A 13,431-nucleotide genomic window follows, 5' to 3' on the forward strand; every position below is an offset into this window, starting at 1 on the left:
TTGTCTTGTCCCTGGTCTATTGTTGTTTGTTTTCATTTGCAGACACTGTTTGGCTGCACTGTTTATATCCAGTTTTTGTTCCTGTCTATTTATCTACATTTTGTAAGTAAAGTCCTCCTTTTAGTTATCACCATCAATGTGTCTTGCGTTTGGGTCCAGCTCCACTGCACGCCTTACATTTGTACTATCTTTTAAAACCTTTACCAAGTGAGTGCAAATGTACCTCAGATGTAGTATTATCCAGGGCTCATTTAATATTGTGTCCACTATTTCACACCATTGACTTTCTCCTTTAGTCTGGCCACAGATATTTCTGAGCTCACTCAGAGGAAGTCTCAGTTAAGAGACTGAGTAAATTCTGCCAGGTACCCTCTAAAGCTGACTTCTTAAAATAATGCCAATGACAGCACAAATCATAGCTAAACAGTTGTGTGTGTGTTTAAGAAAGACTGCATTAACATAATGCCTTTGACCACTGGAGAACAATGCTCAACCAATGACTGTTCAAGTTCACCTGCCTATAAGTCTGTAATTTATTAGCTGGTCACCTGCACTAGCAGGAAAACAGAAGTTGCAACTTTTTACAAACGACACCCCATATGATTCAACCACTTGTGGAACTTGATCAGCTTAATGTCAGACTGTAGTAAGATGTTGCAGGGAGTTTTTAAATTTTCATGTTTTGTTGACCAACCGAGAGAGAGAACTCTCAGAGAAGCAAATAAAAAACGTCCTAAAAACATGTGATTTTGAGTGCATTTGCTGCTGAAGATTATTATCCTGGCATTTTCGCTACTAAAATGTGGAAAGCAACTCTTAAATTAAAGATAATAGTGACTAAAATCAAGCTCAAATTAATTAATATTACCCATTTGAAATCCACTTAAAGTTTATGCTGATATTGAGAGAGACTGCTCATACAGTAAAGCATGAACTAAAGCCAGCATATTACATGGCTTTTTTGTGGTGGGGGGGGGGGGGTCCAGACCTGTCCACATAGTCATATTTTGGACAGAAGTGTACAGTTTTATAAAACATAAATATACTGCTTGGCTTTTGCAACTACAGTCAGTCCAAAGCAATGAATAATATTTCATCAACCTTGCTGATTCATCAAGAACCTCTAGTAATAACATTTGAACAATAAGTCAAGCGGTATGTTAAATCTGGTGTGACCCCCACCAAAATGAAAGCTATGAAAACGATCAACCTCTCTGCCTCCTCTCAGATCTTTATATAGTATGTTATTTTGAAACATACTGTGTCTCTGCATGTTCTACTTCTTTATAATCATCATCATATCATCATCATAATAATAACAATAAATGTTCGATATTGCAACATGTGTTCACTGTGTCAGTACAATACAGGCCTGCAGGGAAGGAGGAAGGAAGGATCAACAGTTGTGCCTACAGGAAATGGAGGGAGGGTGGGTTAGATGCAGAACCCGAATATGGTCAGGGGTGTCCTCTCTGTACTCTGTGACTTAACATTACTGAGGAGTTTAGAGGGACTTTCCACAACAGCAAGTAGGAAACCACAGAGGGTGTTAAATTACTCTAATTTTAACTCCGCAATCAGAGGCTTCTATATTAGCGGACACACGTCCAAAACAGAAAACTCGGTTTGTTGCCATCGTTTTAATCCATGTCATGGTTGATGAATTGGTGTTCCGGAATGCTGAATTAGGAAATTCCTTCTGCACAATGAACAGACTGAACATTCTCATGTGTTTTCTGACATTTTCATCAACTGTCAACGCAGGTAAGCGTCTCTTTTCACATGATTGTTTTAGTATATTCTTCTTATGACCATTAGGACTTGATATAGTCTAGCCAACTTTAAAAATTTTGAGAGGAGAAGGAGAAGAAGAAGAATAAAAACAAGAAGAATAAACACAAGAAGAAGGAGAAGAAAAAGTGCTTTATTAGTCTCTCACGCACACTAGCAGTGAGTGGTGAAATGTTGCCTCTGCACTAAACCCATCCTAACACCAGTGAGCACACACAAACACTACAATCAGTGAACACACACACACACACACACACTAGGGGCTAGAAGCAGTGGGCAGCCACACAAGGGCCCAGGGACCAACTCCAGTTCTTTTTGCTAGTGCCTTGGTCAAGGTCACTGACAGGAGTATCAATCCTAGCCTAGGATACATGTCTTTGACCTGTATGAAGTATTGTGCCAGCTTGCTCTATCACAAGCGGGATAAATTCAGCAGTTTTTTGTGACTGTACTTTATTCTGGTAAAATAACAGGAGGAGTATTATATGCTATTTCTGAAATTCAGAATCAAATCTGCATTAAGTTACATATGGACTATTTTACCACACCTCGCCTCTTTTTTTTTAATACCTTATATATGGATTTTTAATGGAAACATTTCAACAGTCGACCACACAAACAAAAAAGAAGAACCATCCCTCCCCTCCCACCCCACCCTTCATGCAACATTAAGGACTACAAAACAAGAAGTATAAAGATTAACTTTAAAAAAAAAAAAATCCAGAAACGCAATGGGTCTTAGTGGAAAGTAAGAATAACTGAACCACATGGTGGAAGAGGATGGATGCATGTGCAGGTCACTTTATTCAAGTCAAATAAGATTTCAAAAACTTACAACCTGAAGAACTGGCGAACAGAATGGACACCCTCCACAGAACAGCAAACAACACAAGACAAAGAAACAGGAAAACGAAGGAGTGTTTATACAAAACTAAACTAAAGACAGGTGAAAACTGAACAGAACTTAACGGGGCTAAACCAGGAGGAGACTAAACTAAGGGGACCAACAGGACTGAACCAAAACCCAAGTGCACAACAGAACCCAAACTGGCCACTAGAGGGGGAAGAAATAAAACACAAGAACAAAAGAAACAGGGCGTGACAGTTGGCTGCTAATCTGAATCTATTCTGATTTGTTCTGACTTGTTTTGTTTTGTTTTTGTTCTGAAAGCTATCCAGTAAAAGTTTCTACGTTAAGCTGTGTTTCACATTGGACAAAACTGGATTTTCAGCAGCAAACAAACAAACAAACAAATGAAATCACAATTTACATTCTATCATACCCACAGGTGCACACTCTTTGCTTGCCTTTGCTACATATATAGCAGGCAAAACACCATTTCCTGAACTTAGTGTTGTACTGATGTTGGATGATATGCAACTGGGTTACTATGATTCAGCTGACAGCAGATGTGTCCACCGCCGCCCGCACACCAATTCAGAAGACTATGATAGTGAACAGAAAGATGCTGCTGTTGTGTTTGGAAATTTGTTTGAGCAAATGAAATATAAAACAACACGCTTAAGAAAACAGTTAAATTCCACTAATGGTAAGTTTTCAGTTTCTCATTTTCTAGCCAATTAATAGTGTTTGAGGATGAGTATTCTACCCTGTTCTTGTAATTAGAGTGTGGATTACTCAATGAATCAGCGAGCAGGTTTAATCACTCACTACAGAGTTGCAGGTCAGCAGTTCATGACGTCGATCTCCTTTCATATTTAAGGCCTTGTAGTATTTTGCATAGGCCTAGTGTTTAAAGATGTCTGCTCAGCATCAGCAAACAAATTCCTTTTATGATTTCATCTCTGTAAATGAATTGGCAATCTAAAAGCAACCTCACTATTTGATGTCAGATTTTCACTGGAACTATTGTCATGACCTCATCTTTCTTTTACCCCCCCACCCATCACTGCCACCACCATCTGAAGAGATTGATGTTTTTCAGAGGATCAGTGGGTGTGAGCTGTTGGACGGTGACGTCCAAGGACAATTTAAGTTATTAGATTCTTACAGTGGCTTTGCTGGAAACCTACTGGAACTGAATTTCAACTTGCAAAAGAAGACTTCACTGTGGAGCATGGATTCGATAATCGACTGGGGCATTCACACTGAAAGTGGTACTAAAGTGATAGTGGAAAATATTTATCAGCCTATATGCATCAAAATCTTACAGAGGTACCTTCAGAGAGAAAAAAGATATTTGCTGAGGAAAGGTAAGAACATGTCTTTTCCACTAATTTTGTTGAGTTACACATAATGGGCTCCATACATTGGTTTAAATGTTGGGTTAAATCTATTTTAGTATAGATGGTTTAAACCTGTCCAGGGTGTTTCCCCACCTTTCGCCCTATGACTGCTGGGATAGGCTCCAGCACCCCCCACGACCCTAATCAGGATAAACGGCTTAGATAGTGAGTGAGTGAGTGAGTGAGTGGTTTAAATCTGTGGTTTTGCTTTGGGTGTGCAGTTTATGATTTTTCGATGGATTTGGCCACACAGGTAAGAGTAAGTCAGATTATCAGAAAAGCAGCATATCTGCAATAGTGTGTTAGCCTATGAATCTTTTAGTATATTTTGATCCACACATGTTTTTGGGCACCATCACCACTATAACAGATGTGTGATTGTTGTCCTGGACTTGTAAGGATTCTCAAGAGTGCAACAAATTTTGGCTTGTCTCTATTTCATCCATCACAGTGAAACCCAGAGTCAGGCTTCTCAAGAAGACACTCACACACTCTACAAGGACTCAGGTGACATGTCTGGCTACTGGTTTTTACCCCCGCCACATTAACCTGACACTGCTTAGAGATGGTCAGCCAATACCTGAAGACCAGCTTACTGGAGGGATACTGCTACCTAATACTGATGGAACTTACCAGATGAGGAAAAGTCTGGAGGTCAGTGCAGGGGAAGTAAACCATAACTACACCTGTGTAGTCACCCACCTCAGTCTGGACAACAAGTTGGACATCAGTATGGGTAATGTAATGTACTTCTTTTTTGTTTGTTTGGTTTTTGTAATATACATACAGCACTTTTCATGTCTTCAGACAGTTATCAGTTCAGAACAGTGTGCTGTAATCGTTCAGGATAAGGAACATCACTTTTCACAACTGATGTCAATATTTGCCATCAGTAAAAGTTACAAGTGTCAGTAGTTATGATTAATGGTTGATATTACTTATTTTAAGAATCAATATAACATAATCAACTTTAATTTCATCAGATGACTTACAAACTCTCTGTTTCATTGTTATGATAGATTATGATCTGGGTCCATCCATCCTACCCATAGTACTCTTTGTACTGTTGGCCTTGTTTGTGTTGGTGATGATACCCATTGGTGGTTGCATCATATGGAAGAAATGTGTAGGTATAATAAGATCAGTGAGACAGAGTTTACTAAAGCTAATTTGGATCAAGAGATGTTTTTCTTGTTGTGTCCATTTGTGTGTGAAATATAATGCTCTCTTTCAAATATTGTTAAATTCTGTAAATATTGAATATTTTGCATTCCAGGTCACAAAGAACTGACCAAGAGTAGAAACACCGCTACTGCAAGTGAGTGTGTGAATTTTTCAGTAAAATAGAAGGAAAACTTGTGCAGTTTGTTATTTAAAGTTTTGGAAATAAATCACCATTGTGTCATTAATCAGTGTGCTACTCTCTCATGGATTAAAATTCTCATTGATGGCTGCAGTGATTCTTGTGTATGGTGAAGAACAAGCAAACACTTACATACCCTTACTCTCTTTTCAGGTACAGAGAACAATGAGTGCTCCCCAGAAACCAAATAACCCGAGAATGTTTTAATAGGTCCCAACAAGGCATATTGAATTATGTCATGAATCATAACAGAATTAACTTGAATTCTTGGCATATTCTTGTCATATTCTTGGCATAATCTGCCAGTTTTTTCCTTACTTGTTGCATTCTAAATTCAGATTCAGTGGGTTTACTCTGGGTCGGGGGAGGGGGGGTGGGGTTAAGATGATTTGAATGCATGCGATTCTGCTCAATTGGCTCAAGCGAAAACATTGATGAGTTTTCAGCCCTTTGCAGAAAGTATATTTTACAGTTCCGTTCACAAAAAATCTCATTGTTGTGACCCTTTTGTTCAGAACTGTTTGGACAGATTTCTACAGATAACAAACTTATTCAAACAAAATGTATTTTTTCATTCACTTATTGATTAGATAAAACATGCATACTACCAGATGAATGATTACTTACTGCACTCAGCTTAACAGTCATTGGAAAAACTGTTGTCGTTCGTGCTGTATTTTTGGGGCATCAGACGTGCACATAAGATGTCCTGTCTGAATATTTCCTGTGTGATTTTGAGGAAAGCATTTCATCCAACACAAGTTAAATCATCAAACTGATTCAGTGTTGACACTTTTTTCCTTTGTTTTAAGAGCAATGTATTATTGTGTTTATCTTATTCCCTATTGTAACAGATGATGTCTGGACCTAATTGTCTAGACTTCTTTTATTTTACTTAATAAAAGTGAGAACTTTGTCTTTTTAATTTTGCATTCAATGCAAAACATCACTGTAACAACACTCAGACCTAACATTACAATGTAACATTCACATTCTGAACTCAAACAAGATCAGGGTTCACACTCACACCCTGCAATCAGATATCCAACCAAAGGCTGTCACAAAATACAATTACTTTGGATGTAGGCACTCAATGAGTGATTTTGGTGGGAGCGTAAGTGCTGATGCATAAATATTCTATGTTTATGATGCATAACTGATAATTGATTCATAAGTGATTCTATAATTTCATACAATTAATGAATAAATAAATAATCTATTTGATGAAATTTTAAAATTGAAATCTGACGTGATTAGTAAATTCATTTTTTACAGTTAAAATACAGTAAGGCACAAAATAACGCATCTGGGGAGAATGCGGAAGAGACAGAAGTCAGGGTTGGTTGCTGTTCCAACGGACTGTAGGTGAGCAGATGTATGTCGTGAGACCCTGCTATGTTGCATTCAGGGTTATAATTATTGATGTCTGAAGCCAAAGCAGAAAGTCAAAAAGACTTTCAAAAGACTCGTGAGGACTCAAGAACCTCTTTTCATGCCAAGCAGAACAACGGGGTATTTGTTTACTTGTGGAATGTTGTTTACTTGTGGAATGTGAATGAATTCATGCAAGTGCCATTTGTATATTTTTTGTCTTCAGGCTATGTACTGTATAATTTGTTGATGTGTTTAGTACAGTCTTCATTTACAAATATAGTTCTCACGGCGTGATTAAGGCGTGGATACATCGGTGAGATAAGACGTGCCCAAATAAATGCCCGTTTCGAAGAACCAACCTGTGTCTGTGTTACTAAGAAGAGAACTACAGTTGTTGTTGTTGTTGCTGATGTTGTGAGCATAAAGAGGTAGGACATACAGAGACGCAAGAGGGTTTACAAAATAGCCTACTATATAAAAATCCAAAAGGAAGTACTGAGCTTGATAGTTTTCATAGCTTTACTGATGGTGGGGTTCACAATAAATTTCATATACTGTTTGACTTCTTGTTCAAATGTTATTACTTACTCAATCTACATCTATGTATATGCATTTTGGCAAGCAAAAGGCCAAGGTTAATGAAATAATATACATTGTTTTGGACTGATCATAGTTGTAGAAGCCAAGCAATATGTTTTCATAGAACAAGGAGAGATCATTACACAAATACTGTTTTGTAAATCTGTGGACTTCTTTCCAAAATATGAGTATGTGTACAGTTACAGTTATGGTTACAGTGCATACGTTACTGTATGAACATTCTCTCTCAATATCAGCCTTCAACTTTTTTGAATGCTGCTTGCTCACATGTGTAAATCCTGAAGCCTGGGGGTGAGGCAGTTCATGTCATGATTTGCTGAAGAGGCTGGATGCATGTGCAGGTTAGTTTCAGTTTTATTTTAAAAGAACGATACACAAGACTTCTTGGAACTTACAGAATTGCGTATTCAGGCTTCACAACAGGTTAACACAACACACAGACAACCGAAGCCAAATATAGGAGTATTTATACAGGACCGGGTAGGACTAAATTAACAAGAAACAGGTGGGACTAATGATTAAACTAACAGGGTGAACCAAGGAAACCAGGAGGTAACAAAAACCTTAACCAAACTTCACCACTAGAGGGGGAAAGAGAGGACCAAGGTGTGACAGTTCTGTTGTTACAATCAGCATGTATCATATATCTGTTGTGCAGGTTACAGCAATGAATTGAAAACTCATAAAAAAGAGAAAAAATGAAAGTGATGAAACACAATCCAGCTTCATGAAAAACAGACACAATGCAAATAATGTCTGGTTAGAACTTCAGTGAAAACAGTTTTGTTCTTTTTATTGGTTTTTATAAGGCTCAGGATTCTTTTCTACGGAATGAAATTATAAATTTGGCTTTGAGGCATTTTTCTGCATTTCTTTTAAAATGTGATGCATGGAAACTCCTTCAACAGAGCCAAACATGGTGAAGCATGGGACTTCACACTGTTTTAACTGCATTAAAGGTCTCAGACGGTCACAGCCTGTGAGGCCTGGGATAAGGAATATGGACCCAGAAGCAAACTCTTGAGAGGTTCTTTTTAAAAAGGTGATTTTAATGATCAAAAAATTTCAACAGTACAGAAAACAGTTGGCAGTGTTCGCAGTCAATTCACAGACAGGCAAAATGGGGATCAGGCAAAAAATGTGGTTTGAATCCAGGCAGAGTCTTAAAAAACTAGAGATAAGGCCAATACAAAAAACAGAGGTACAGAGGAGGGCAAAGCAGTAATCAAAAGTGAGCAGGCACAGGTCACATACTGGGAGGGCAAAACAGTCCAGGCATTTCCCAAAAACCAAAGGGGCAAGACAAGACCAAAAATCCAAGAAACAGGCAGAAGTCAAAACATGAGCAAAAAAAAAAAATCAGAAACACATGACACCCCAAGAGATCCTTCCAAAAACTGGCAAGGATAATCTGGCAAGGGGTAAATGTTGAGTCAAGGCTTTAAAACAGACTAATGAGAAGATGGTGAACAGGTGAGCTGAGGGAAGGCTGGTGATTGGTGTGAATGCAAAACATGGAGTGGAACCCAGGAACAGGACACAAACGGGAGAAAGGGAAAATGTGGCTTAGACAGTGGAAGGACCAGGCTGGATTGTGCCACAGGCAATGACACCCTATTTCCCCATGTCTGTTCTCATATATTCTCCTTGCTATTCAGCTAATTTCAGCATTTACTCTTTAAAGTGATGCTCAAAGGATCTCAGTAACTGGTTGTCAGATTAACAGTTATTTAGCTGATGACACTGCGTTATTTCCAAATAATACATCACAGTTTCCTTAGGTTATAAATTATATGAAGATATTTTCTCAAGCTCCAGTTCTATATTTGAATCTCGGAAAACTGGAACTTCTGCCAGTTAAGGAATGTGCCAGTCTATCCATATACAACATCCCTGTGAAGTACCAAGTCACCTATTTAAGGATTGTGGTTACTAAGAATGTGGATATTAGATGCTCCTTTAACTGAGGGGAGGACTGAACTATTGAGAAAGGATCCAGAAATATTTCAACCTGTGGCTGCAAAGAGACTTGACCCTATGAAGTAGAACTCTACTAACCACATGAGATATTGAGAATGACATAAACAGCATGCTCTCTTTATGTGCATAACTCTACTGGTAAGTCGACAGATAGAACATTATTCACTATCATTATTTCTCTGGCAATCAGAACTCATTATGTAAAGGACTTTGTAGTCGTGACTTCCACAGATTAGAGTGGTCTCAGTTTTCTTCATTTTTCCCAAGTTATGTATCCTCTCTTTTAGGCAGCCTCCTCCTTTTTAATGTGTTATTACTGTTCTAATCAACCTGTTTTGCTGCCCTGTTTTCTTAAACAAATGCATTTATCATAGTTCCTAATATACAACCATAATTTGCTTTCCCATAGCTACCTAATTCGTTCAAATTAATTAAGTAATATTAACCATCTACAAGACACCCAAAAAAGTTGAGGGCTGATATTGAGACAGACTGTTCATAAAGTAATGTGTGTACAGAAACCAGTATATTTCATGTTTTTTTGGACCTGTCAGCATAGTCATATTTATAAAACATCATCTGTGTAATAATTTTTTTTGTCAAATAAAAATATACTGTTTGGCCTCTGCAACTATGATCAGTCCAAAATAATGAATATTATTTCATCAGCCTTGTCCTTTTGCTTGACAAATCAATTTCTAAAATGCAGAAACAAATCCGTAATTTGCTTGCTTGTTTGTTTTGTTCTAAGAACTATCCGATAAAAATTCTAATTTAAGCAGTGTTGCACATTGGACAAAACTGGATTTTCAACAAAAAGGAAAACAATCAAAATTTACATTCTGTCATATAGGTTCGCACTCTTTGCTTGCCTTTGCAACATACATAATAGGCGAAACACCATTTCCTGAGGTTAGTGCTGTTGTGATGTTGGATGATGTGCAACTGGGATACTATGATTCAGTTGACGGAATTGCTCTCCACCGCCTACACACCAATTCAGAAGACTATGATAGTGAACAGAAAGATGCTGGCGTTGTGTTTGGAAGAATGTTTGAGAGTATGAAATATACAACAACACGCCTAAGGAAACATTTTAATTCCACAAATGGTAAGTTCTTCAGTTCTTTACGGTCATTTTCTGGTAAAGCAGTGATGAATAGTGTTTGGTGATGAATGTTCTATCCTGTTCTTGTAGTTAGAGTGTGAATCAATTCAGTGAATCAGCCAGAAATCAATCTTTACAGAGCTGCAAGACAAAGATTCATGAGGTTGATCTCCTTTCATATTTCGGGTCTTGCAGTACTTCTGTACTGCTTAAAGAAACCTGCTCGCTATCAGCAAACAAATTCCTTTTGTGGGTTTATCTAAATCATATATAGTTGGCAATCTAAATGCAACCTTACTATTTGATATCAGACCCTCTCACTGGAACTACTTTCATGATGTAATCTCCCCTCCCCCCACCCCCATTACTACCACCACCATCTGTAGAGATTGATGTTTTTCAGAGGATCATTGGGTGCGAACTGTTAGAAGGTGATGTCCCAGGACAAATTAAGTTATTAGATACTTACAGTGGCTTTGCCGGAAACCTGCAGGAAATCAACTTCAACATGCAAAAGAACACTTTAGCATGGAGCATGGATTCAGTGATTGACTGGAGTTTTTTCCCTGAAAGTCGTATTAAATGGGTGGTGGAAAATATTTATCAGCCCATATGCATCAAAGTCTTAAGGAGGTACCTTCAGAGAGAGAAAAGATATTTGCTGAGAAAAGGTAAGACCAAGTGTTTTCCACCAATTTTGTTTACAGTTAAGTTAAATATAAGAGGCAACATAGGTTGGTTTGAAGGTTGGGTTAAATCTATCTTAGTGTAGATGGTTTATTAAATCTGTAGTTTTGCTTTGGGTGTGCAGTTTATGATTTTTTTGTGGATTTAGCTACACAGGTAAGAGTAATATCTTTAGCGCTGTAGCTCAGTTTATCAAAATAGCAGCATATCTGCAACAATGTGTTAGCCTATTAAACATTTAGTATATTTTGATCCACACATGTTTTTGGGCTCCATCATAGATGTGTGATTGTTGTTTTGGATTGTAATGATTATGTAGAGTGTCAGGAATCTTTTCTCGTCTCTACTTCATCCATCACAGTGAAACCCAGAGTCAGGCTTCTCAAGAAGACACTCACACACTCTACAAGGACTCAGGTGACATGTCTGGCTACTGGTTTTTACCCCCGTCACATTAACCTGACTCTGCTTAGAGATGGTCAGCCAGTACCTGAAGACCAGCTTACTGGAGGGTTTCTGCTACCTAATACTGATGGAACCTACCAGATGAGGAAAAGTCTGGAGGTCATTGCAGGGGAAGTAAACCATAACTACACCTGTGTAGTCACCCACCTCAGTCTGGACAACAAGTTGGACATCAGTGTTGGTAATGTAATGTACTTCTTTTTTGTTTGTTTTGTTTTGTTTTTGTTACATACGACACTTGTCATGCCTTCAGAGTTATCAGTTCAGAACAGTGTACTGTAATTGTTAAGGATAAGGCAGTGGTTCTCAACCCCAGTCCTGAGAGCCCCCTGTCCTGCACATCTGTGTTTTAACCCATCATTATCACAGTTAATTGAGCTAATCAAAGGCTTGATGATTAATTGATCAGTGGAATCCGGTTTGTCAGTCCTGAGCTCAGAGGCATTAAAACAAAGACGTGCAGGACAGGGGAACCTCAGGACTGAAGTTGAGAATCACTGGGAAAAGGAACATCACTTTTCACAACTAATGTCAATATTTGCCATCAGTACGGGTTATGAGTGTCGGTAATTATGATTAATGGGAGTCATGGTTGATATTAATCATATTAAGACAACCATTAAGACAACCATTAAGACAACTCTATTTTCATCAGATGACTTACAAACTCTCAGTTTCATTGTCATTACAGATTATGATCCGGGTCCATCCATCCTACCCATAGTACTCTTTGTACTGTTGGCCTTGTTTGTGTTGGTGATGATACCCATTGCTGGCTGCATCGTATGGAAGAAATGTGCAGGTATAATAAGAACAGTGAGTTTACTAAAGCTAATACGGATCAGTTCAGGAGAGATGTTTTTCTTGTTGTGTCCATTTATATATCAAATATAATGCACTCTTTTAAATATTGTTAAATTCTCTAAATATTGAGTATACCATTGTCTACTGTCTTCTCTTGATTTGCCTGAGTTTTTTGTGTTCCAGGTCACACAGAACTGACCCAGAATAGATACATCGCTACTGCAAGTGAGTATGTGAAGTTTTAGTAAAATAAAATGAAAAGGTGATCAGTTTGTTTAAAGGTTATTTAAAGTTTCTAACGTAAATCACCAGTGTAGCATTGATCAGTGTGCTATTCTCACATGGATTAAAATTGTCTTCAATACCTGTGGTGACTCTTGTCTGCTTAAGAAGAAGCATACCCTTACATACCCTTACTCTCTTTTCAGGTACAGAGGACAATGAATGCTCCACAGACCCCAAATGACCTGAGAATGCTTTAATAGATCCCAACAAGACATATTGAATTATGTCATGAATCATAACAGAATTAACTTGAATTCTTCAGTGTTCATAATCTGCCAGTTTTTCCATACTTATCATTCCGTTCACAAAAAATCTAATTGTTGTGATCCTTTTGTGCAGAACTGTTTGGACAGATTTCTGCAGATAACAAATATATTCAAACAAAATGTATTTTCTCATTCACTCATTGATTAGATAAAACATAAAACAACTCTCTTTGATAGCTGCGGTGACTCTTGTGTGCTTAAGAAGAAGCATACACTTACATACGCTTACTCTCTTTTCAGGTACAGAGGACAATGAGTGCTCCACAGACCCCAAATAACTTAGGAAGGTCCCAATAAGGCATATTGAACTATGTCGTGAATAATAACAGAATTAACTTGAATTCTTCAGTGTTCATAATCTACCAGTTTTTTCCTTACTTGTTGCATCCTAAATTCAGATTCAGTGGGTTTACTCTGGGTTTGGGGGGGCAGTGGTTTAGATTTGAATGCAGTTCTGCTCA

The 13,431-nt window shown here is 37.9% G+C and overlaps 2 protein-coding genes across 2 annotated transcripts; both read left to right on the forward strand.

Moving 5' to 3' along the window:
* The first annotated feature begins 3,638 nt into the window (after positions 1-3,638).
* LOC115805211 (T-cell surface glycoprotein CD1b-2-like) lies at positions 3,639-5,592 on the forward strand. Its single transcript, XM_030765732.1, has 4 exons — positions 3,639-4,005; positions 4,490-4,774; positions 5,315-5,356; positions 5,555-5,592. The coding sequence occupies exons 1-4, from the start codon at positions 3,639-3,641 to the stop codon at positions 5,590-5,592; spliced, it is 732 nt and encodes a 243-aa protein (XP_030621592.1).
* A 4,690-nt stretch (positions 5,593-10,282) lies between these two features.
* Positions 10,283-12,885, forward strand: LOC115805221 (major histocompatibility complex class I-related gene protein-like). Its single transcript, XM_030765746.1, has 6 exons — positions 10,283-10,466; positions 10,850-11,134; positions 11,512-11,796; positions 12,307-12,417; positions 12,603-12,644; positions 12,848-12,885. Exons 1-6 carry the CDS (start codon positions 10,283-10,285, stop codon positions 12,883-12,885), a joined length of 945 nt encoding a protein of 314 aa, XP_030621606.1.
* Positions 12,886-13,431: the final 546 nt, after the last annotated feature.

The sequence above is a fragment of the Chanos chanos genome, chromosome 1 (genome assembly GCF_902362185.1).
Source record: "Chanos chanos chromosome 1, fChaCha1.1, whole genome shotgun sequence".
Taxonomy (NCBI): Eukaryota; Metazoa; Chordata; class Actinopteri; order Gonorynchiformes; family Chanidae; genus Chanos; species Chanos chanos.

What these genes read in the sequence shown, in the direction of transcription:
- LOC115805211 (XM_030765732.1), top strand. Translation starts at nt 3,639, where the DNA reads ATGTCAGATTTTCACTGGAACTATTGTCATGACCTCATCTTTCTTTTA. An exon ending in AAGATATTTGCTGAGGAAAG is followed by an intron (nt 4,006 to 4,489) that starts GTAAGAACATGT and finishes CATCCATCACAG; the next exon opens with TGAAACCCAGAGTCAGGCTT. An exon ending in CAAGTTGGACATCAGTATGG is followed by an intron (nt 4,775 to 5,314) that starts GTAATGTAATGT and finishes TTTGCATTCCAG; the next exon opens with GTCACAAAGAACTGACCAAG.
- LOC115805221 (XM_030765746.1), top strand. Translation starts at nt 10,283, where the DNA reads ATGTTGGATGATGTGCAACTGGGATACTATGATTCAGTTGACGGAATT. An exon ending in CAAGTTGGACATCAGTGTTG is followed by an intron (nt 11,797 to 12,306) that starts GTAATGTAATGT and finishes TTGTCATTACAG; the next exon opens with ATTATGATCCGGGTCCATCC. An exon ending in TAGATACATCGCTACTGCAA is followed by an intron (nt 12,645 to 12,847) that starts GTGAGTATGTGA and finishes CTCTCTTTTCAG; the next exon opens with GTACAGAGGACAATGAATGC.